General features: G+C 41.8%; 1 protein-coding gene across 1 annotated transcript in view; it reads left to right on the top strand.

The window, feature by feature from the left end:
* Positions 1 to 10,250: 10,250 nt before the first annotated feature.
* Positions 10,251 to 25,725, top strand: part of LOC126257269 (uncharacterized) — a 111,257-nt gene continuing 95,782 nt past the window's right edge. Inside the window, exon 1 of the mRNA XM_049955550.1 lies at positions 10,251 to 10,350. Coding sequence (XP_049811507.1) covers positions 10,309 to 10,350 — 42 coding nt within the window. The 5' untranslated portion in view covers positions 10,251 to 10,308. The remainder of the gene's footprint in view (positions 10,351 to 25,725) is intronic.

Below are 25,725 nucleotides of genomic sequence, written 5' to 3' on the forward strand. Positions count from 1 at the left end.
CTAGTCAAATTCTTTCTGATGTACTGTTATTATCGGGAGGATGCTGTGGCATTTCAACTATTTGTAATGTTCTGTTATTTCTTCCTCACGTATTATGTTCGGGATGATACCGAATGTCTGGTTCATTCATGATAATCTGTTGTTGCGGATGATTTTGCTGCTGGTAAGACCGACTGTTATTAAACGTACGCTGAAATATGTGCTCATTACTTTTACGTCTGTCATAATAATCGTTGCTATACGGTGCATTGCGATATGAGTTGAAATGGTGTGTTTTCTGTACGTAGTTATTTCCTTGTTGCTGTGCGTTACTATTTGGCGGAGCCGACGCTATACGTGTAGGCGGCGAAACATTAAAGCTTGGTTGACCTTGCACATTACATTGTTGGTTAGGTATTGTAACCGGCTGGTTTTGTTGCTGTTGTTGGGAAAAACCTCTATTGTTACCAAAATGTGGTTCCTGTTGCTGATAATTTTGACGATTGCTCAAAATGTTGTACATACTGATGATGACAATTTTGTCTGTTATTAAAATTACGCTGTTATATCTTTTCATTCCTGGAGTGTCTAATGAAAATTGTCACTTTCGGTAAAACTTGTCATATCGGGTTTTCCTTACATGTTTCTTAATTCTAGATAGATCGATAGTTGAAGAGCTGTTTTGATAGATATAAAAGATAGTAGAAGAGAAGGCAGCAGTGCAGAAAACTAAAGATGAAATAGCACTACTACGGCTCAGGGCCCTGTGCACGCTACGGCACATATTCATCGAAGCGTAATGAATCCCCTGAGGTCAATTACACGCTGCAAATAAATTTTAGTTTCTGCGTTACAGGCAATGCCGGTGAAAATTCAAAAGCAAGTTGTTGTATCCGATCCAAAGGGTGAATCTGTGTTCTGTCATTTTTAAATACTTTAAATTTTCTCACGGATAGAAAGTGCTTGTAATCAAAATTATCGTCTCTGTATGTCTGAACAGGTTCAGGACTGTATGATAATCTGTTTGTGACTGTTCGGAATCTAAGTCACGTACTCTCTGTAAATTACCTAAATTATACAGGCTGTATGAGTGTGAGAAATGTTCGGAATGTGGTGTATGCTGTGCCGTGTTAGAGGCTGAAACATTTTTTATCTCTGTCACTTCTTGCTGTAAAGTTGACAATTTTCTACGTAATGTATTATTGGACGAACCTATCTCACTGATTGTCTGCTGTAAATTTTGGAATTCGGGTGTTTGATTAAACGAAACAGGTGACGTATCGTCTGATTTGGTGTCATTATTATTTTCGATAACATCAACACGACTGGCCAATTCATCATATTTTTCAGTCAGTGCTTTTACCTGATCATCGTTTTTAGTATCACAAGCATTAATTTGTTTTTGTATTTTATGTGTGGTTTTGTTCAATTTCTTAATGTCTGCTTTGATGGCATCGGGATCCTGTATTAGTTCCAACTTTTCAAGTCTGTTGGTCATTGTCTGAAAGTCTAATGTGTGTGTGTCTGTTTTTGTTTTAAGATCGGAGATTTCATCATGCAATTTAGTGTTCAACTGTTTGATTTCGTCTGATACTGTAGCAATATTGTTGTCTACGTATGTTTTTGCTTTCGTAAACAATTTACGCTTATCTTCCTGTCTCTGTGCAGTAATTGTTTCCATGACTTGTTGCTTTACTTTATTCTGTTCCTGTATAAATTTACTGTAACGCGTTTCACTGTTTTGCAGGTGGTGATTAAAACGTTCGTTAATTTTGCTGTTCTGTTGGTCAAATTTCGCGTCTACTTTCGCATCCAGTGTGCGTGAAAGTTCTGCTGACATTAAACTCGTCGCGTAACTGTGTTGCGTTTTCAGAACATTGTTTAGCGACTGCACTAATTTCGTCTCTAAGTAATTTAGTTGTGGCTGCATGTGTATTACTTAATTCTTGAGCCACAGATCTAATTTCTTCACTACTGCTCCTAGCACAAGCCTTAATCTCCTCACGTAATTGTTCTTTAGTATCATGACATTGCGCGGCAACGGCTGTAATCTGTTCACTAAGTTGTTTGTTCTGTTCATTAAGTTGTTTGAAATTGTTATCTTGCTTATCATTCGACTGTTTGGAACTGCTGTCTAGTTTTTCATTAAGTTGTTGTTTAAGATTTTCATTATTTTCATTAATTTGTTGTTTGAGATTTTCATTAAGTTGTAGCATTAATGCTATAACTCGATCCATGCCAAAATTAGCTACTGTATTTTCTATGCTGTGTAATGGTGTATGTGCATTTGTCACGTTTTGTGTAATCATTTGGTCATTTTCTGATTCTTGAAAAGGTTCGCCAATTGGATGTGCACTGTTAGTCACTACCTCGGAATCAAATAAATCTGACGTACTTTGAGTACATTGTTCACCTTCGTTAGAAACAATTATCTGTTCGCTATGTAAATTTTGCAAATTAGGCGTGTCAAACTGGACAGCGTTCATTGTAACGGAACGTGCCGCGTCATCAATTGTTACATTTACTGTGGACATAATTGCATTTGTTTGCTCATCATTAGGATCAAAATCAATATCAGTGATCGGCACGCACTGATTATCTATAATTAGGGGATTATCACTATTAGACTGAGTGTCGCTAGTATTATCTGTCAAATTATTCGATTCGGCTATTTCACTCACTGCACATCGCGATGTACTGTTAACAGTTTTTCGCGGCATTTTTCACAAATAAAAATTAAGCAAAAAATGAAACAAAGACGAAGCAAAAATGGAACAAACACAATTACAACAAAGAGCAATAAATTGCCGATGATCTGTGAAAGAAAGAGTGACAAATTAGTAAATGCGTTGCGCCAAATGCAAACTACATCTAAGTAAATAAGAGCAGATATATGACTACTTCTCAGAGATTCACAAAGAAATACGATCCTGGCCGGTTGTCGCCAAGTGTAACCTCCCCACAATAATTTAAAATCATTAATATAAATAAATATCGTCATTCAGTGTAACCTCCCCACAAAATATATTCAAATAATATGAGTATGATTCTAATTTAGTGTAACCTCAAAACAAAATTCTTTCACAGTGTAACCTCCCCACAAAATTCATTTACATTTAATCTCCCCACAAAATTCGTTCCCATTTATAACCTCCCTACAAAATTCTTTTCACGTTAACCTCCACACAAAATTCTTTCTGTTTTAATCTAAGCTCAAAATGCATTCACATTTAGCGTAACCTCACAACAGAAAAATTCCTAAACCTCTCAACAGTAAAAAATTATAGTTATGTCGTTCACATTCAGTGTAACGTCCCAATAAAAAAATAAATTCAGTAACCTGGTAATAATACAGTGTAACTAACCTCTCAATTAAATTGTCGCTCACTTATGACTTTTCAATAATTCACTGTGAATTTAACCTGGTAAATTTTGGACGACAGCAGTGCTGCGTCATGGCCCTCAAAGATCATTCTGAATGAAAAAGGAAAAATCCTTACCTCAATGAAGTCGCCGGATATATCTGCTCTTACAATATTTTTTTCCGGCACAGCTCTGTGCAATGCTGGCCGACCTATCTGTCATTTATGAAAGGAAGCAACTGATTTTTTTCTTTTGCAACAATCGGGATGATCATGGATGGGAGAAATTAGTAAATTCTTTAAATTGAAATGAATGGTTGTTAAAAGTTACTTTTTATGAGGAAGATTATTATTACGAGAGTTTTAAAACATTTACATGCGACTTGAGATAACATTACTACATATGCACGAGGCTGCTTTTTACCTTATACAATAATACTCAGGCTCCGGCATCGCTGCACCACGACCGGGCCAGCCAACACGATACACCATACCAGACCAGAGCAGACTCCAGACTAGCAACAACTTACTACTACAGCTACACAGTTCCTACTGCAGTCAACACTGCTCTCTGGTCAGAGATTTTCTTATACCTTGCATATCGCCGGCAGCGCATGAGCAATACATCAAAATTACATCTGCTCGGACCTCTTACAGTGTCTTTGTGCTGACGTAAGGACAAAGACGTACGCACATTCGTAAAAGATGGTGTTATGCATCTGGTTTAAGAGCGACAGTGTGATGCACTACAATTGCTTCCCCGAGGTGTAATCATCACTGCTGAAAATTATTTTCAACAAAGGAGTCGTTCTGGAGACGCAGTCCAAGAACAAGGAGTGAAGTGATGCTACTCTGCGATAACGCCCTCCCGCATTCTGCTAGACTGACAAAAAAGCATTATATGGGAGTTGGTTGGGAAGTCATGTCACATCCATCTCATTCACCTGATCCTGCAACCTCAGACTTCCACCTTCTCCGCTCTCTGTCGAGCATCCTTGAAGGAACTTCCTTCCCGGATGAAGATCTCCGAAGATGGCTCGATGAGTTCTTCGCCTCAAAACCAAATGATTTCTACAGTTACGGAACAGAAAAGTTACCCCAGCGTTGGCAGGTTGTTGTTAATAGTCAAGGAGAATATATTACTAGGTCTACAACTTTGCTTCCACCGTTTTTTCTCGAAGTTCGGGGTTTTATTGTGAAAAAAAAATTATGAATCATAGTATTGCCCATCGCTGGCCACTACATTCTCCCACCTTTCGGATAGCATACGAATCCCGTGGTGGAAGAACTGGGCGTCTTTTGTGGGGATCCATGAATCGATGCAATTTTGCACTTTTTCATATGATCGGAAGTGCTGGTCAGCCAGACTACGCCACTTATCGCAAAAGGTGGTAGTCAGAGAGAGAATACGGCGAGATGGATAGGACTTCTCATTTCAACGTTTCCATGTGTGTTTTGACGGGTTTTGCGACATGGGGTCGAGCACTGACCTGCTGCAAAATTACCTTTACGTGTCTATCGCTGTATTGTGGCCGTTTGTGTTTCAGTGCTGGGCTCGAACGCATTAATTGCTTTCGGCAATGATGTCCTGTGACTGTCTTCGTCTATTTCAGTAGCTACGAAAACGTTCTGTCTTCCACCTCCATGCCGGTCTTCGACATCAAAATCACCGTCCTTAAGGCGTTGTAAACATTCTCTGCACGTTCTTCCACTAATAGTTCCCTCACCATTGGTCTTACCCAACATTCTAATAGCCACAGCCGCAGATTTCTTCATGTAAAAGAAGGAAATTAAAACTTACCGCAAATGGCGAGAAATGGGTACGTAAGTTGACGTGCTTAATCGAGAATAACCTTATGATGCAATCACAAATCGACTAATACTTTTATGGCATTATGTTTACAGATGCCTAAGCTTATAGTATTACACCTATGACCAACCGCCCGAACCCCACTTGCCGCTATTGCAAAACGGCGAATGCAAAGTTGCAGACCTAATATTACTGACTGAAGTCTCTGTTTAGTGTATCTGGTGTGTTTATTGAACTTATGGAAGAACGCTAAGAACTAATGCACCAAACAAAAACAGGTTCTCTTAGATTCTGTCCGCGTTTCGCCTCATGGAACGCGTGCACATCTCGTAGTAGCTTCGTAGACTTGACTGTTTCGCTTGTTTTGCCTTCATTCGTGGCTCTTGTTCAAATGTGTGTGAAATCTTATGGGACTTAACTGCTAAGGTCATCAGTCCCTAAGCTTACACTACATAACCTAAATTATCCTAAGGACAAAAACACACACCCAAGCCCGAGGGAGGACTCGAACCTCCGCCGGGACCAGCTGCACAGTCCATGACTGCAGCGCCATAGACCGCTCGGCAAATCCCGCGCGGCCTCGTGGCTCTTCTAAACTGCTAATATGCAACTCCGACCTCAGGTTTCTATAATTTTCATTAACAAATCTTCGCTTAGTTTATGAGACCTGTTGCGGTGCATAGAGTTCTCATAAAATGTTATCGGTAACTAACGCCTTTCATAGATTAAGTCTTTCCAGCAGTTTAGAAGAGCCACGAGGCCGCGCGGGATTTGCCGAGCGGTCTATGGCGCTGCAGTCATGGACTGTGCAGCTGGTCCCGGCGGAGGTTCGAGTCCTCCCTCGGGCTTGGGTGTGTGTTTTTGTCCTTAGGATAATTTAGGTTATGTAGTGTAAGCTTAGGGACTGATGACCTTAGCAGTTAAGTCCCATAAGATTTCACACACATTTGAACAAGAGCCACGAATGAAGGCAAAACAAGCGAAACAGTCAAGTCTACGAAGCTACTACGAGATGTGCACGCAGGATAAGAAATGAATATCTACATATAAACATGGAAACAATCGCAGACACGATAAGAAAGATAAAACTAAAATTTTACGGTCACATTTACAGAATGAATGACAATAGGCTAACGAAGAAAATTTTTAATTTCATTTCCAAATTAAAAATCACCACGGGATGGCTGGGAGGGACAAGGAGCAGTTTGAGAAAACTTAACATCACAGAAGACACCCCACAGAACAGGTAACGTTTCAGGCTACTGATCAATGCTGCAAAATTTCTTGTACAACAACAAAATTCATTACCTAGGAGGGCGGCGTCAAAATAACAGAGGCAGCCCATCAACCAGAGCATTAATATGTTCTGAGAAGATAAGAAGAAAACGATTGATGCTTAGTTTTAGGTTCCAATAGCACTATAAATGGCCAGATTCTGCAATAAAAAAAAATGGTTCAAATGGCTCTGAGCACTATGGGACTCAACTGCTGTGGTCATTAGTCCCCTAGAACTTAGAACTACTTAAACCTAACTAACCTAAGGACATCACAAACATCCATGCCCGAGGCAGGATTCGAACCTGCGACCGTAGCAGTCGCACGGTTCCGGACTGCGCGCCTAGAACCGCGAGACCACCGCGGCAGGCGCAATAAAAAACTAAGCTGACTGATTCCAGTTGTGAGTCACTGATAGTGTATTCATAGGATACTAAGTTTTTTCTTTATTTGAAGTGAACATTTGAACGTTTCTGAGCATTTAAACTACCTGCCAATTTAGGCACCACGTCAAAATCTTATCAAGACCTAACGGTATATCTGTACAACATTTTTCGGATAGTACTCCTGAGCAGATAACTGTTTATCTGTGAAAAGTCTGAGTCTACATTGTCTTCCAGGTCATTAATGTACTATATGAACAACAAGTGTCCCAACACACTTGCACAGGACGCCCCTAAAGCTATTTCTAGATCTGTAGATGACTCTCTAACCAACGTAGCTACTTCGTCCAGAAAATAAATCGTCAGTCAAGTCATAAATTTCTTTTGAGACTCTGAAGATGACCTCGGTAGAGTGCTAAACTTCAGCCCTGAAGGTCCCGGATACCTCTACATCTATATCAATACTTTCTACATAATCTCTTGAATTTGGCAGAAGGTTCAGGTTTGGAATATTTCTCGACCGTTTCACCACCGATCAACACGTGTGAGAAATGAACACCTAAATACACTGACCAAAAAAGTTGCAACACCAAGAAAGTGCTATGTAACATAAATGAAAGTTGGTAGGCGTGTTTTTACACCTGAAAGACGATGTCTATTCAAATTTCGCTCCAGTCGCATAAGAGAGGCGTTATTGGAGCCACTATGAGCTCGCAAATCAGGATTACTTCAAATAAACGCTGTAACGGGCGTGAGCGTTACTTACCTTTGTGATTGGATCTGGTGAGCTGACGTTAGTCAAGAATGCCTTTAAGGCAACCAAGACGCGATTACCAACAAGTCACAGAATGAAGTCATTTGCTAGGATCACAAGAAGCTGAATGTTCCTTCTGCGATATTGTAGAAATACTTGGCAAGAACTTAGGCACTGTACATGATTGCTGGCAGTGGTTATTACGAGAATGTACGGTCGCAAGAAGACCAGGCCCCGGATGGTCACTTGGCACTACCAGGAGGGAAGACCATCGTGTTCTGCGTATGGTTCTGGGACATCTGCAGCAGCAATTTGAGCAGCAGTTGCCACCACAGTGACAAAACGAACTGTTGCTAATTGGTTACTTCAAGGACAGCTCTGAGCCAGACGCCCTTAAGCGTGGTTTCCACTCAGGCCAAACCACCGCGATTTCCGACTTCAGTGGTGTCAAGTGAGAGCTCATTGGAGGTTCACGTTAGAAGTATGATGTGCTTTCTGATGAAAGCTGGTGCTCCCTCAGTGCCTGTGATGGCTCTGTGTCGGTTAGGAGGAGAAGGCCAGCCGAACGCCTGTCTGAGCCCTAGACACTTTGGACCTACATCTGAATTAGGGTCTGAAGTGCGATTTCGTATGACAGAAGGAGCACTGTCGTGGTTATCCCACGCACCCTGGCTGCAAATTTGTACGTCAGTCTAGTGACTGTGCCTGTTGTGCTGAAACTGTGCAGGAAACTCCATCCCACATACTGACATCCGGCGCCTGAACAACGCAATGTATGCACGTTTGCATTCAACACTCTGGCGGTTACACGGGTTATTAATGTACCAGTAGTTCACATTTTGCGATGATACAAATTGAGTTTGCCTTTTTTGAGGTTTATCAGTGTTCTTCTTCAATCCACTCTGGTAAGGATCCCATATCGCGCAGAACTAGTCTAGCAGTATCTTGTAATTGTTCTGTCAATAAAAGGCAGTCTTTTGTTCGCCATACACAAATATTCTCTGTGCGGTAGTTCCAATGTAAGATGTTCGTAATTGTAAACCCTGGGTATTTACTTGAATCAAAAAACTTTAAATTTATATGATTTATTGTGTAACCGAAATTCAACGGATTCCTTTTAATACTCATGTGGTGGACCTCACACTTTGTACTGCTCATTGTCAAGAGATAGTTTCCGCTCCACCGTTTCTAAAACATTTCTTAATTATATTGATCTTCTGAGGAATTTACTAGACGATAAACTATAGGATCAGTTGCATCCAATTAGTGAGGACTGTTCACATTGTGTTCCAAAACGTTCATATATAAGGGACGATCAAAACGTTTCCGTAAGACGGCGTTGCTGCAGCATGTATGCAACGTACATGAGTGCAATAAATGCAGAAACGTGAAATATGGATGACTTTATTGTCGAATGCGTCCAAAGAGGACCAACGTATTGATATTGTTTTCCTTGCTGCCGAAGGGCAAAGACCGACAGACACCCATTGGAGAATGAATAATGCATATGGGGCAGCGTGTCTGTAGAAAACGACTGTAAACTGCAGAAGGCATTAAGGACTCTTCACGCAACAGGACACGGTGTTTTATGAAACAAGTATCTTCAAACTGGTGCGTCGGTGGGATGATTACCTCAATACTGACGGCGGTTTTGCTTGATTGGCATACCGATTCTGGACTCCATGTCCTTCGAGCGGAATCTTTTTGATCGCCGCTTACAGGTCAGAAACGGGAGAGGGCCTCTAACATTTGCTTGGGGAACGCCAGATATCACTTGTGTTTCAGTCAATGATTTGCCGTTACGTCGGCAAGAGTGACCTATCGGTTCTTGGCGCTACAGTCTGGAACCGCGAGACCGCTACGGTCGCAGGTTCGAATCCTGCCTCGGGCATGGAAGTGTGTGATGTCCTTAGGTTAGCTAGGTTTAAGTAGTTCTAAGTTCTAGGGGACCTCAGAAGTTAAGTCCTATAGTTTTCAGAGCCATTTGAACCATTTCAAATTGCCGTTAGCTACTGTGAAGTGTGTCCCTTCTGACAGAAAATCAGGAATCATCAGGCAAGACGACACTGCACAGGCACCCAATTTGATTAGCACTCGCTTGTGCGGAACGGTGACAAAAGCCTTCCTGAAATCTAGAAATATGGAATCAACTTGAGATCAAATGGCTCTGAGCACTATGGGACTTAACATCTTAGGTCATCAGTCCCCTAGAACTTAGAACTACTTAAACCTAACTAACCTAAGGACATCACATACATCCATGCCCGAGGCAGGATTCGAACCTGCGACCGTAACGGTCGCGCGATTCCAGACTGTAGCGCCTAGAACCGCTCGGTCACAACGGCCGGCAGAATGGCTGCATTCTACTTGCAGTCAAGACAATAGCCCGGTCACGGGCTTGAGTCGCAAGCCTTATTTTACTTACTCTGTATCATCGTTTTTGCATTAATAAATGTTGGTGTGGAACCGGGTCAAGCGGTTTTCTCGATAGTGTATCGTTCTGGCAATTGTTTACACATGTGCGGAAGAGGGAGAGAGCAGCTTGTGGGAATTCCGAGAAGGTATCGATGCAGATACGCTATCGGCAGCTGCGTCGCCGGGGTGACGAGCGGCGACCCGTCGCCGTGCTGTGGTGGGGAGGGTGCTGCGTGACGTGGCACGGCGCGCCGCCGCATATAAGCGTTCGGGGGCCGGCGCGGCGTACAGTGTCAGCCGCACCACAGCACAGACCAGACCAGAGGAACCATGCGCGCCGCCGCAGCAGCCGCTCTCTGCCTCGCGCTCTCCGTGAGTACCGCAAGCCGGGCAGCGCCGTCGCTCTCCCCCAGTCCACCGCCCTGTGTTTACACACCGCGCCACGTGTTGTCACAGGATTGCTTCCATTCAGTAAACTTTGTCCCGTAAAGAAGAGAAATAAGCCATTTGAGCTAAAAAAAATGGCTCTGAGCACTATAGGACTTAACTGATGTGGTCATCAGTCCCCTAGAACTTAGAACTACTTAAACCTAACTAACCTAACGACATCACAAACATCCATGCCCGAAGCAGGATTCGAACCTGCGGCCGTAGCGGTCGCGCGGTTCCAGACTGTAGCGCCTAGAACCGCTCGGCCACTCCAGCCGGCCCATTTGAGCTCTGCGTGTTTGAGGGAAATTAGATCAGCACCGCAACCGCAAATCCCTTGCCCCCAAGTCTTTTATCCTCATCTACGGATATTAAAAATCTTAAATCATTTTAACCTGTTCGGTAAACGTAGATGCCAACTTTGACTATATTTTAATACAACTTAGTTCAAATGGATCTGAGCACTATGGGGCTTAACAGCTGAGGTCATCAGTCCCCTAGAACCACTTAAACCTAACTAACCTAAGGACATCACACACATCCATGCCCGAGGCAGGATTCGAACCTGCGATTGTAGCAGGCGCGAGGTTGCTGCCTGAAGCGCCTAGAACCGCTCGGCCACCCATGCCGACTACAACTTAGTCTTTCATATTATTAATATATTCCGCATAAGTTCGCAAGTAATGAAACTGATATCATGAAATATCCACAGGAGTATTTCCGTAATATTGTCAAGTCAAATGCAATCGTGCTACAAATTACCGTCACATACTGCATGCTATTAAAGGTTAGTGATAGAGTTCGTTTATCAAATGTACATTAATTCGTCAGTTTCTTCTTTTTAGTTCCTCTCCTGCTCTTGTTTCGCGTCGGTGCAGGATAGGCACGGTTAAGAACGGATTTGCAAATTTGAGGTGTGGCCGGATGCCCCTCCTCTCCCCACTGGACGGAATGGGCATATCCCCACTAACTGCGTGTAATGTTATTTATGTGAAAGTGTGAGGAAGTTTCTCTGAATATCTCCGAATCGTGTAACCGAGCCAGCACATGGCTACCAACCCGCCATTCGCCTAGCGGAATGTGAGCAACCGCCTAAAACTCTTATCCAGGCAAGCCGAAATCTCCCCATCACAGAAACGGTGCCTTAATACTCTCGGCTGTGCTAGCAGATTACGTTTATTTACCACAATGTTAAATAATGTTTCTCTACTAGACATTTCAATGCAATGAGCGTTGCACTGCATACTAGTGAACAAATTTAAGAGACAAGCTAATAGACCCACTGATTTTGTATGTAAAATTATTTATTTCGTGCGTGCTACATAAACAGGAGTCACACCACAAAGCAAAGAGGCCACTGCACAGAGTATCAGCGTCGTTTTGTAGTGGCTTCCAATAGATCCATAAGACCCCCTGTTACTCCAGACCGAAGCTGGGTGGACTCGGGCCTCAGACTGGTACGACGAAAGCTGGATGGACGCGTAACTGTGCGAGACACTAGGCTGGAAAGCACGTCGCCTGCTTTTCTAGTCCTTAAAGGCGTCAGCAGAACGTCTACCCTCTCCAGGACACTGTACTTTAAAGTAAGTTCAGTGGCACTTCGTCCCGAACAAATAATACGAATAAAAAGAATAGTAATAATTATTATCGATGGCATGTAATGGAAAACAGGCAAAAAATGTAATATTGACGTTGTCCTTTGACTTTTAACTACAAAGTAGTTATTGCTACGGATATCGGCAGATATCTTCACCCGCACGAACACTTACCGATAGTATCCGGTTACAGGTTTAGCGATAAACATCGTTTAAGTTGTTAGTGGTAATACTAAAAAGCGACATACACTGGGACGAACCCGTTCAATCGCTAGTAGGAAAGTCGATTGGTTTGTCGGAAGGACTCTGGAAAAGAGCAGCGCATATGTAAAGGAAATTGCACACAAGAAGCTGGTGCGACCAATTCTAAAGTATTTTTCCACTGTTTGGAGTCCTTATCAGGCGAGCACGTCTGTAGACGTCGTACGCTCTTCGAGACACGTTGCTAGGGGCGTAACAGGATGTGTTCAGCAAACTGAAATGAGAATCTTTGGAAGAACGACAACATATCTCTCACGAAACGCTATTGGATAAATTCAAGTACATTTTCACGAGGTGGTGCCCCACAACGCGTAGATATTTGATAAATATCCCGATTACCGTCTCGAACTGCGATAAAATCTTTATTTCAACAACCAGTTTCGGCTGACTGTCCAACAGGTTCCTAAGAGAATTTACAGAATCATCTTAGATGAATATAAAATCATTAACTTCAGATAGTTGTTGTTGTGGTCTTCAGTACTGAGACTGATTTGATGCAGCACTCCATGCTACTCTATCCTGTGCAAGCTTCTTCATCTCCCAGTACCTACTGCAACCTACATCCTTCTGTATCTGTTTAGTGTATTCATCTCTTGGTCTCCCTCTACGATTTGTACCCTCCACGCTGTCCTCCAATACCAAATTGGTGATCCCTTGATGCTTCAGAAGATGTCCTACCAACCGAAAAGGATGAATTTGTCACTGTTGTCATGTCGTAATATAAATTACACTGTCATTATACACTGTCCAATCACATTAACGTGATCAGCTGTCAAAAGCCTGAATAATCATCATTTGCAGCGAAGTCCGCTGCGAGGAGTGCGTGAAGAGAGTTAGTGACGTTCAAGAAGGTACCGACGGGTATATGGAGCCACGCTGAATACACTGCCGTCTCCACTTGCGTCAGGTTTCCCGGTAGAGGACCCATGGGGTGAACCACCTGATCGAGATGGTCCACAGATACTCGACTGGGTTTTAAACCAGGGACTTTGGAGGCCATGGGAGTACGGTAGGCTCATCCTGGAGCTCTTCAAACCACGCCCGTACACAAAGAGCATTGTGACACGTTGCGTTGTCCTGCTGGTAAACGCCAATCGTGCCGAGAAAAACCACACTGCATATAGGAATGGACGTGGCCTGCAAGGACGGATAATAGTTGTGCTGATCGACTGTGCCTTCCAGAAAGACGGGATAACCCAGAGAATGCCACGAAAAAATCACAACGCTCTTTCCTCCGTCCTGAACCCTTGCGATGATTGTTGCAGGGCGTTTTCCATCTCTCCGATGGAGAATACAACGTGATACATCTGAAAAGGCCATTTGTCGCCACTCAGTGGATCTACAATTGCGGTAATGGCGTGCAAATTCCAGCCTTCGTTATCGATGAGCAGCAGTCAGCACGGACGCACGTACTAAGCGCCTGCTGTGGAGGCCCATACGCAGCAACGTTCGCTGAGGAGACGCTGTTGGTAGCCCCTCGGTTCATCTGGGCGGTCAGTTGTTCAACAGTTGCACGTCTGTCCCTCCGTACACATCTCAGCAGCCTCCGTTCAACCCTGTCTTCCATGGCCGTGATGCATCACAGTTGCCTCAGAGCCGATTTTGGATAGCATCATTTTGCCATGCACGGTATACAGTTAACAACCGCAGCACGCGAACAGTTAACAGACTTGGTCATTTCGGAAATGCTTCCACCTTGGACCCTAAAGCCAATGCTCATGTCTCGGATAAATCGCTCCGTTTCTGCATTATGACAAGGATTGCACTGTTTCACCCGTTCCCCCGGCACGCATTATATCCCCCGCACTGCTAGTGCTACCACATGCCGCCTGTGAGTGGTTATTGCACGTTAACGTCGGATATAGACGGTAATTATATTAATGTGACTGGACTGCATGTAATTAGTGTTGGGCAGTGCACTCTTTCTGTTGGCCGGCCGGGATGGCCGTGCGGTTCTAACAGCTACAGTCTGGAACCGCGTGACCGCTACGGTCGCAGGTTCGAATCCTGCCTCGGGCATGGATGTGTGTGATGTCCTTAGGCTAGTTAGGTTTAAGTAGTTCTAAGTTCTAGGGGATTGATGACCTTAGAAGTTAAGTCCCATAGTACTCAGAGCCATTTGAACCATTTTTGAACTCTTTCTATTACATCAGCATTCTTCGTTAAGGCTGTGAAGAGACCTATCCGTTCAATCAAAAATACACTAATTTACTTTTTTCGAGAATCCACTACTAATATTTACGTTTAACAAGTCACAGAAGAGGAAAAAATACACCCAAATGTTGCAGGAAAAAATAGTACAAGTGAGTGTTCTTCCATACACTATCACTTTCTAATGCACAGAAAATAGGCATCGTTTTAGCTAATTTTGTCTTTTCGAGCTTTTATGGCACTAACATCATTTATCGACTTACGCTATTAAGCGTACAGCTATAGTGTCCCCCTTAAAGGATGAGATATGCGCCACACAGTGGAAACAGCAGTGTGAACAGTAGAGTAGATGTGTTGCAGTCACGAGGCATTTTTAGGGTTTATAGAAACCTCTTTTGGTTCAGCACAACACGCTGTAAATAGTGGGTCTCTTGTATTTAGTTCAAACGGTAAAAAATAAAGGCTTAATGTTAACGATTCAGTGTAAACAGCGATCACAAGGCTATTATAGCGTTATTGATCTCTAGAAAGTTGGTAAGGTAAATCTGTTTATTTTTATCCTAGGAAAGTGATCAGAAATTACCTGAACAGCCAGTTGCAAACGTTGAGCTCTGGGAAGCAGAGTGTGGTCGTCTGGCAACACAAATTGAGAAATATAGTAAGCACCACGATAGTTTGTACAGTGAAAGACAGTGATGGATGCGAAACAGTTCAGTGGCAATATCAGAAGCCTGCTCAATTATAATTACTATGTCTGCTGAGTTAACACAAACAAAACAAAAAGATTTGACTCGCGTAAAATCAGTTAACGGATTTAAATCTTCTAGCTTGACGCTCGTTGTTCGTAGTGAAACCAAACCGAATGGTGATAAAATTACGGTTAAATTAATAAATACTGCCTTCTGAAATTCGAAGATCACAAAATAATTCCCACTTTCGTCAGTCACTCGAATGCAGCATTGACAGCTTTAAAATCTGAGTGCAAAACACTCGATAGAAATGGTTCAAATGGCTCTGAGCACTATGGGACTTAACATCTGAGGTCATCAGTCCCCTTGAACTTAGAACTACTTAAACTTAACTAACTTAAGGACATCACACACATCCATGCCCGAGGCAGGATTAGAACTTGCGACCGTAGCGGTCGCATGGTTCCAGACTGAAGCGCCTAGAACCGCTCGGCCACTCGATAGAGCAGAAGCTCGTAGATCTCATGAAGTATCCTTTTGACTGTAATACAGATATGCGGAAGATATCGCCCATCTTCAAACAACGGTGTGTCGTAACTCACTGGAAGAACGGTGCATCCCACACGATTGGTAAAGCGCCCGCAACTCGTTCGAGTCTTCAAGAAGAGATGCCCTTCGGACGCGCTTCACTACACACCCATCTGACTGCAGTAGAATTTTTGTCGTCGTGGTCTTCAGTCTGAAGATTGGTTTGATACTGCTCTCCGTGGTACTCTATTCTGTGCAGATCTACTCATCTCCGAATAACTACTGCAACCTACATCCTTTTGAATCTGCTTACTGTATTTACTTCTTGTTCTCACTCTACCGTTTTTACGCCCCACACTTCTCTCCAGTACTAAATGAGTGATCCGTTGATGTCTCAGAACGTGTCTTACCAACCGATTCCTTCTTTTAGTCATGCGAAAACTTGTTTTCGCCCCAATTCTTTTTAGTACTTCCTTATTAGTTTATATGTATTGCCGATCTAATTTTCAGCATTGTTCTGCAGCACCACATTTCGAAAACTTCTATCTGTTCTTGTCTAAACTGCTTATCGTCCACGTTTCACTTCCATACATGACTACATTCCATGCAAATACCTTCACAAAAGGCTTCCTAACACTTAAATCTATTTTCGATATTAACAAATTTCTTTTCTACAGAAACGCTTTTCTTAAGATTGGCAGTCTACATTTTGTATTCTCTCGTCTTCGGCCATCATCATTTATTTTGCTGCCCAAATAACAAAACTCATCTACTACTTTAAATGTCCCATTTCCTAATCTAATTCCTTCACCATCGCCTGGTTTAATTAGTCTACATTCCATTATCACTGTTTTGCTTTTGTTGATTTTCATCTTATATCCTCCTTTCAGGACACTGTCGATTCCGTTCAACTGCACTTCCAGGACCTTTGCTGTCTTTGTCAACTATAACTTAATCGGCAACCCTCAACTTTTTTATTTCTTCTCCCTGAACTTCGATTCAAACTCCAAATTTTTCTTTGCTTTCTTTCACTGCTTGCTCTACTTAGATATTGAATAACGTCGAGGATGCGCTACAACCCTGGCTCACTCCCTTCTCAGCCAGTGATTCCCTTTCCTGCTCCTCAATTCTTATAACTGCTGTCTGGTTTCTGTACAAGTTGTAAATAGTCTTTTGTTCCCAGTATTTTACCCCTGCTACCTTCAGAATTCCAGGTAGTGTATTCCAGACAACATTGTTAACAAATTTCTCTAAAAATACAAATGCTATAAATGTTGATTTGCCTTTCCTTGACCTATCTTCCAACGTAAGTCGTAGGCTCAGTATTGCCTCGCGTGTTCCTACATTTCTCCGGAACCCAAACTTATCTTTTCCGAGGTCGTTTCTTCCGGTTTCTCGATTCTTCTTTATTTAATTCGTGTTAGTATTTCATGATAATGGCAGTATAATTATGAAACATATTTATGTTCGCGTGTGACCTTCTCGTATAGCGTAACGTGGAGCGCGCCGGCTTGGAAGACCGGGTAGCGAGCTAGCCTTGCATCGAATCCACGGAGCGGATTAACTATCGTGGATTGGTACACCGACCAGCCTGGATGTGGTTTTTAGGCGGTTTTCCATGCTCGTTTATGCAAATGCTGGGCTGGTCTCCGTCACGGAATATAGTACATGAAGAGTTAAAATACGATAGCACACAAAACGAAGTTTACACAAGAAACTAACAAATGGAGTACTCGACATCGGTGCCTTAGGTTACCTTGACGACTGCGGCCTCAGAAAGAGGATATGGCCACAAAGTTAAATCCGTACGTATTGTAAAAACGGATGTGTGTTTGTGTGTATACGTTGCATGTGTGTGTGGGGGGGGGGGGGCAAGAAACACCTATTATCACAGTTAAGCAGATATGACGTCTTAAAGTATGAGATGCGTCAAAAAATGTCGCATCGTACACGAAGTTTTACTGCACATATTTTATTCTGTTACGACAATCCTACATTCGAGTCACCTTAAGGAAGTCAATGTCACCTGGCAGCGCTTTTGACAGCTATCAACTACGAAGCGCAAATGGCTGTAGGAGAAAGCAACAGCCGTCTACAGAGTTAAAAAGAAGGTTTGCCACAGGAACGTTTACAACATCGGGTTTCATATCGCGAAGCAGGTGCTCCCTGCGCATAGGAACCGTACGTTTCTAATAGAAAATTGGCAAAATAAATACCCGAGGAATAACTGGTTCGTCAGCTAGTAGTAAAATAAAATTTGCAGAATTCTGAAGAAGCGAACCCCTTACTAGACGGAATAAAGATTATGGAAAACAAAAAGATCTGATGCTCACGTTGATGACATTTTACACGGGCCAAAAAAACTTCTGCGTCGGAATCAATATGCAGTTTTTCAATTGTCTTATATGTTAAGAGACTTTTTCTCTTCTGCCGGCCGGGGTGACCGAGGGGTTCTAGGCGCTTCAGTCTGGAACCGCTCGACCGCTATGGTTGCAGGTTCGAATCCTGCCTTGGGCATGGGTGTGTGTGATGTCCTTAGGTTAGTTAGGTTTAAGTGATTCTAGGTTCTAGGGGACTGATGACCTCAGCTGTTAAGTCCCATAGTGCTCAGAGCCATTTGAACCATTTTTTTTCTCTTCTGGTTATCAATTCAGAATGCTAACTAAACTCCTAATTCATTTGAGGAGTTGACCCGATAATCGGCCGTGCTCTGTCAGTTTGCCTCGGTAGCACTATGCTGTTACAATAAACGTAGATTTATACTTAGCTGCTAAATGGAGAAAAAATAGCAGCTATTTGCCTACGGAGTCGTTCTTACCGTCAGTGACTACATGAATATATGAAAACGTACTAATCGGGAGGGATAACTATTAAGAAAAAAACCTAAACAGCCTACTTACATAGCCCCCATGCTCCCCACAAAAAATTTTACAAATTGTTTTGGGCACTGGGCAATACATATTTGTTAAAATTTTTCATAATCGTAATTACAATAACAAAGAAATCAAATGCACACACTTATTAATACAATGTTGGTCAAAAGCTAAAATTTTCTCACAGTTTATAAAGATAGTCCTGATCATTCATCATAATAGTAATTACAGTTTTTTTTCACAAAGTCTCATTAGTAAAAGAAATTGCACACAGAAGTACTGGATTTCCATGCAGTCTTGAAGAAGTAGTGTTGTCCTTCCAATGGAAAGACAGTGCTGACTCTTGACATGCAGACAGGTAATGGGCCACAACAGAGCAAACCCACAGCAGAATCAATCGAAGTTTTGAAGAATATCGTTTGGTAGGTCATCACAGAGTAGACCCACTGTAGTCCTGGTAGAGATTACGGTAGTGGTATTGGTGTGCCACCAGAGGTGCAGACCCACTGCAGTCCTTGTGGAAATAATGGTACTGGTGAGTCAGCAAAGGTGTAGACCCACTGTATTCCTTGTAGAAATAATGGTATCAATTCATAAGCATTTCAGTAAGTAGCACAAAATACGAGTAATCATATGTTTCCAAGTAATTAGCGTGTCGTATTTGCGATGCTTTCTACAAAGCCTCTTTTTTCTCCACCTAATGGCTGTTTCTCCAGGTGGCTGGCACAGGTGGCCGCTCAAGACGCATTACGTCAAGGTCACTTACCTTTCTCACCGAAATATTTACGACAGCAGTTTCCGCTACAGTGACAGTCTCATATAAAAAATTTCACAGGTCAAGAATTTGGGTTACACATCTGTAGAAACAAAATCCTATAAATATAACAGCGTCCAAAAAATTTTCGCCAGCATTGTGATACATTCATGCATATACACACATTTCATAACTCTTAAAGCATGATTCTTGGTTTCCAACAAGTTTTTTCACAAATCAGCGTCCCTAACCACTACTCATTATTCCTTACCTTATTACACATATACATATTCGTAGACGTTCTTCAATATTTCATCGTTATAAATATGTAGCAAAATCAAAGTCCTCATGTAACATCAGCTTATTGATCATAAACATACCTCAACAGCATAATACACATCGTCGTAGTAAAAACAACATCATAACACCTCAGTCAAATCTCAAAAACGTCGTGGCTTTCTGCAATAATGTCAAAACCTAAAAAAATTCTCTGCTCATTTCAATAGTGTCATCTACCTCCAACGTACTTTAAAATCATGCTCCCATACCAAATACATCATTCAAAGCTCTCATAGTATCACAATGGTTCCGAAAAAATATGAACAGTTCACAAAGTACAGACAAAATACAATTTCATAAGTGTGAAGTTACCCAACTGTGAAATTGCGTAAATATGATGTTATCCAACGGTGTAATTACGTAAACATCTGTCACTGACGTAGTAAAAAAAATGTTTGTCTCTCTCAGTTAAATGATCAGATAGCTGTGTAATTTGTGTGTTAGAGAAATATGGTACCGATGTGTAAAATTGTATAAGCAAATACCATATTAGCTAGGGCTCCTTGTGCTTGCCAAACACATGGTACACAAAGTAAGCGTGTACCCCCCTGAGGATTAATGTAATTATACCCTCAGGTGTTACAGATTACAGCAATGGAATGAAATATATCACGGAAAACCCTTGTATCATTGTACTTCAAATATCTTAAAAAAAATAAATGTTTTAAGTGCGAAATTAATCACTCAAATACGTTTCCTGTAGCGCTAAATGTGCGTCTTGTTGCAACATAATATCTGTGGAAGTGTCGTAGTTATCGTCCTCCGAAAGTTAAGTTCTGCAGAAGTCAATGTACTTACCTCATGATACACAAAAGTGAACTGCTTTGCGTATAGATATCTTAGTTATTACGCTTATTGCCGTGATGAGGAAAGTACTGTGCTGTAACGTATTGTTGTGCTACGGAAAAGGCTGTCTCATTGTAGCTATACCACAAAAGTTACTACTAAAACATGTTTTACTTTCCATAATAAAACAGAAAACTGTGCAGATATAAAACAGAAACACTGCAAAAGCAACATTGTAAACTGTCACTCATTAGTAGCGTCGTGATAAAATCGTGTAGCTGTCACATAAACTAACCACTGTGTCATCTGGTATCTCACGGAAAGTACTTTAAATCCAGAATGTATTTTCAAGTAAACCAAAATGTTGCATTAAAATCTCATTAGCAGTACCAGTATGTGTCCTAAGTATGTGAGCCTTATAGTCGTTACGTAATCGTGTAACTAACAAGCAAGAATGTACAAATAACAACACTGTGTCGTCTGTTCACTATAACAATGCATTCGTAATTTCTGTTTAAATAAGTTCTCTTGGTTCTTGACTGGATATTTAACTTCAAACATTGTTGCATGTTAACAGATTCTAAGTCTGACAAAGCATACTAGAAATGTGAAGTGAAAAATTTTATGGCAAAGACAAAGTTAAAAAGCAGATTATCTTTCAATAAACGGTTATACATGTGAAATGTGGTGCAATCCTTTACTCTTCATAGTATTTAGAGTTTGAACTTGAATGCAATTATCATGCGGTATACGTCGGTAAAGAATACTGGAATTTTTCTCAAGGTTAGCGTCTATGTTATTTTTCTCTGAGCCAGCCGGCACAAGCGGCTGCCTGCGATGCGAGTTATTGTCTGTCTCTTTGTTGGCGTGCGTCGTTATTGGGATTAGGAGACCTAACTTCTACAAATTCGCCTTGCCGAAAGGGCCCAGCTCTATTAGAATCCCGCCAGTTCTGATGAAATTCAGGTCTGTCGTTATGTCGGTAGTTTACATAGTTTCTTTTCTCTCTGTCATGTGGTGGAGAATTTCTCCTGGAATCGTAACTGCGTGGTGGACCGTTGCGTCTGAAGTTATTCTGTCTCCCTTGGTAATAATTATTCTGGTTCCCATATTGTCTGTTTCTATGGCTATCTCTGTCACATTCATTACTATGGAAATGCGATCTTTCTCTGTAACTGTTATTACTCTGCCAGTGGTTGTCACATGGGTGGCGTCTGTTTTGGTCACGATTTGTGTTGTGAAAATAGCCTTGTCGTGTCCAGTTATTATTTCTTTCGTCACGGAATTGTGACGGATGTGACCTGTAATTGTTGTGTTCTTGTTTTCGCGTTCCGCGATTATCAGTGTCAATTTCTAGTTCTTGTAACAGTCCCTGAAAAGCTTCAATGTCGTCTTTGCAACGTCCTGCTAAAATGATATGTCGTAAATGTTCAGGCAATTTGATTAAGCAAATGCGGATGAGTTCCGAGGGGCTGTATGGGTTTGACAGGTACTGATTCTTGTGCAACATGTCTTCAAAATATTTCACAAGACTGGAGAATTCAGATTCTTCGAAATGTTTCATCATTATGATGCTATGTTTTACTCGGTCTTGTGTAGCTTGAGACCAATATGCTGAGAGGAAGGCATGATAAAAATCTCCTTCACTGTGACAATCGTGAATAACCGATCGCATTCTTACAGCTGGTTCATTCTCCAAGTAGCCACACATAAATTCTAATCTGTGTTCTAACGACCAGTTGGGAGGAAAACAATGAGAGAATTGATGGAGCCATGCTTGTGGATGAATGTCGTTGCCAGAATTCTTAAATGTTTTGAATTTACGTGTAGTAATGAACAGCTTATAGTCAAAGTCATCATGTCGGCGAGTCGCATATCCGTCATTGTTACGTCGTGTCGGCGGTTCCATCTCAAAATTCGGTGCACATTGCCAATTTCTTTCATAACTTCCGAAATGCCCTGTGTTATTATTTTGTGGCTTTTCCGTATTTCTATGTCCCTCTTCCCGTACTGGAGCGCGAGTGTCCTCTGAAATACGTAATTCTTGTATTACCTGTGTCAGCTGATCTTGTACTTCCCGAATTTCTCTTTTGTACTGTGTATTGATTTGATTTTGATTTTGTTTGAATTTTCTAATTTGTTCATACTCTTCAGTGTCAGTGAAGGCTACAGGTGTTGTGTCATTCAGATCATCATCTACCTTTGTAGATAAGTTAGTGAACTGATCTGAAAGTTCGGCTACTTTATCCGATAATGAAATTATTTCCTCTGTGTGTTTTTCTGAACCAAGTTTCAGAGTATTTACTGTGTCCTTTAAATTTTCCTGAGTTTTTGCAAGTTGCATAACCGAATCGGTAGATGCAACTGAGTCAATTTTAGCCCACAAGGTCTCATGATTTTCATGAACAATGGTTTGCAGTTCTTTTATGGCTGCTTCGTGATTCTGTAATGCATTTTCATGCCGCGAAAAAATAGGTTGAAAATGCTCACAAATTTGTGTTTTTACGTCATTACAGACTTTTTGACATTTCGATTCAATGTTATGTAACTCAGTAGTTAAATCTTCACGTGTTTGTTCAAGTGTGGTGTCTAACTTTTGAAGATTTTGTTCCATTGTGTCTAACTTTTGAAGATTTTGTTCCATTGTGTCTAACTTTTGAAGATTTTGTCCCATTTGTTGCATTAATTGCAATAATAATGTATTAGTGTCTGGAATCTGTTTCTCTATGCTTTTTGCAGTGCATTTTCACCGGCAACATTCACATTTTGACAAGCAGAAAATGTGTCTTGACTCATTTGAGAAAACGGTGAGGACCCAAAACCTGAGTCTACAATATTTGCAAAATTGTGTCCTGTCATTCCCGATTCCTGAGGCGAGCTGTTGCCGACCGATCGATCGATAATGCTTCCCTCTTCACTAATTGTTTCACTGTCCACGCCATTGTTTGCCACCCGCTCCATTTCCCTATGCACAGTTACCAAATTACTACTTTGAATATTAGTTAATTCATTACACGGTGGCGCTAACACACTGATTTCGTCTTCGCTGTCATTTCTCAATTTACTTTGGAGCCTAGTGTTACGTTTTTCACGCGCCATTATTGTCACAATATTTCACACGACAACACAGAAAAACACAATTTGAAGAGCAAAAATGGGGGAACACATTAACATAGCACTGAAAATAATATCTAGTTAACTGCAGCTGCGAAATACTTGGTGCAAATCTACATGCGTGCCACACCTGTTTTACTGTACAACAATGAAAGACTGCAACTACAAAGGAGATTCTCTCTACAATTACGCGCTAGCAATAAACAAAATCTACACTAATTACACAAACTACAAGAAAAATCAGAAGATTCCAGTGAGGTATCCTAGGCTAAGGGTCGACATGTGAAACGTCCCCTTTTAACAATTATACACGACTGTCCTTAAACTGACACACAATATTTTTAGCGCAACGCAATATGACTATCAAAGATCCCTGCAAAAGAATGGCCCTGAGTAACATTAAACTATACCTTTCACAAATCACTTACCTCACAAAAATCTTCATTACTCGAACTACTGCAATACAGCGAGCGCCACTACTGCCAGCTAAATAAAAGATTCAAACTACGGAAGGCACTAACTACTGATAGGGATGGTTAGCAAATGAAAGATATTAATAGAGAACAAACAATGTATTTACCTTAATAGTCATAATATATATAGCAGTTCATGACAAATTACAAAACTCCGCCATCTCTCTCCCCACATCCACCACTGCTGGCGGCTCACCTCCAACTGCGCAACGCTACGCGCTGTTCACAGCCAGCTGCCTAACACTACAATGGCGAGTATTACAACAATGCAAAGCAGCCACAGACTGCACACAGCACAGCCAGTGATTTTCATACAGAGGTGGCGTTACCAATAAAAAAACCTAAACAGCCTACTTACACAATCACCGTTCAATCAAATATCACACACTTCCAAATTAATACCGGATTTTTACGTTCAGTTTTCTACTTCATTTGCTACTTCCTACTTTTCTTTTTTATAACGTCTTTGTTTCTGCTTTTGAGGTTTAAAACTCCTGTGGATGGCAAGTGCAAGAAAGAATAAAGAGAGAAGTCGGTACAGGAGTTGGAAAGGCTTGTTGTAGGAATAATCTTAGAGTGGTTTAAGGAGACGAGGGATGTAAATTATAGTGATCAAGTGGAACTTGAAGTCTAACATTCTCGAATACGAACGTAGGAAAGAACTATACGATCCCATTGAGATAACAGCTATTAGAGAAGGGACATCTGATTCTTTGGACTATATTCTGATACTGACCACGATATTTTCAGTGACAGCTAGCGGATTCGTCTCACTTGATTTAGGAAAACCATGGAAAATCTAAATCTGGATGATCGTTCGAGGATTTGAGCCTCGGTGTATGCGTCTACTGTCTCATCTCTGCGCACCTCTCTCGATCCTGGAAACTAGTTCTGTGTCTTAGCAGTTATCGCTACTCTTGATTTTTTTATTTACGTGACATGTGGTATATGAAAGAGTCAAATTAACTGCCTAAGCCACCTCCCTCCGTATCAACAACTCAGTAAGTGAACTTGTGGAAATTTTGCCCTCCCTTCTCCCCTCCCCCTTTGCCACTAACACTGCTTTCTATTTTACTCAGTTCTTGTTATCCTTCAACTGAAGCCGTCAGTACTGGCAGCTGTTTGCTAACTGGTATCCGCTTGTTGGCAGTCATAACCATTCAGCTGCGTCGAGACCAGTCTTCGCCGCTGAGCGACCTTTGCCACTGCAAGCGCAAAACGCCGCAGACTCGGACAGGCGCGTGACGTAAATGCGAAATTACATAACGCTGATTGGCCAAAAGGCCAATCGTGCCTGCCAGTCTATGACGTCGCTTCATTCGCCGCCTGAGAGAGAATATTGCAACCGGTATGTTTACTTCAAGTCAACAGGCGCAATCCGCCACACTCATTTTACAGAAAACAGGTCTTAGACGTAAATTTTCCTACTCATAACACATGGCATTGATGTTCACTGACTGAACCGTACTTAAAGCGTAGATCTGAGAGACAAGCAGATGGGCCACCTCGGAATGACTCAGTTCATCGAACTGACAACCGCCCAGTAGACCGGCCAGCGCTTTTACACATCCCAGAACTGGATCGACAGTGGCTGATTCTGTTTGCAGCTTCCTCAGCAGTGCCGCAGTTTCTTTATACACAAATGCGATGTGAAAGGGAGAGGCCCGTGACGAGAGATACTTGTACAAATGGCGCGACGCCTTTTCGCTACCAGACTTAAGAGAATATGACTTTATATGAAGATAGTCACTGTTC

Source organism: Schistocerca nitens, chromosome 1, assembly GCF_023898315.1.
Source record: "Schistocerca nitens isolate TAMUIC-IGC-003100 chromosome 1, iqSchNite1.1, whole genome shotgun sequence".
NCBI classification, from domain to species: Eukaryota; Metazoa; Arthropoda; class Insecta; order Orthoptera; family Acrididae; genus Schistocerca; species Schistocerca nitens.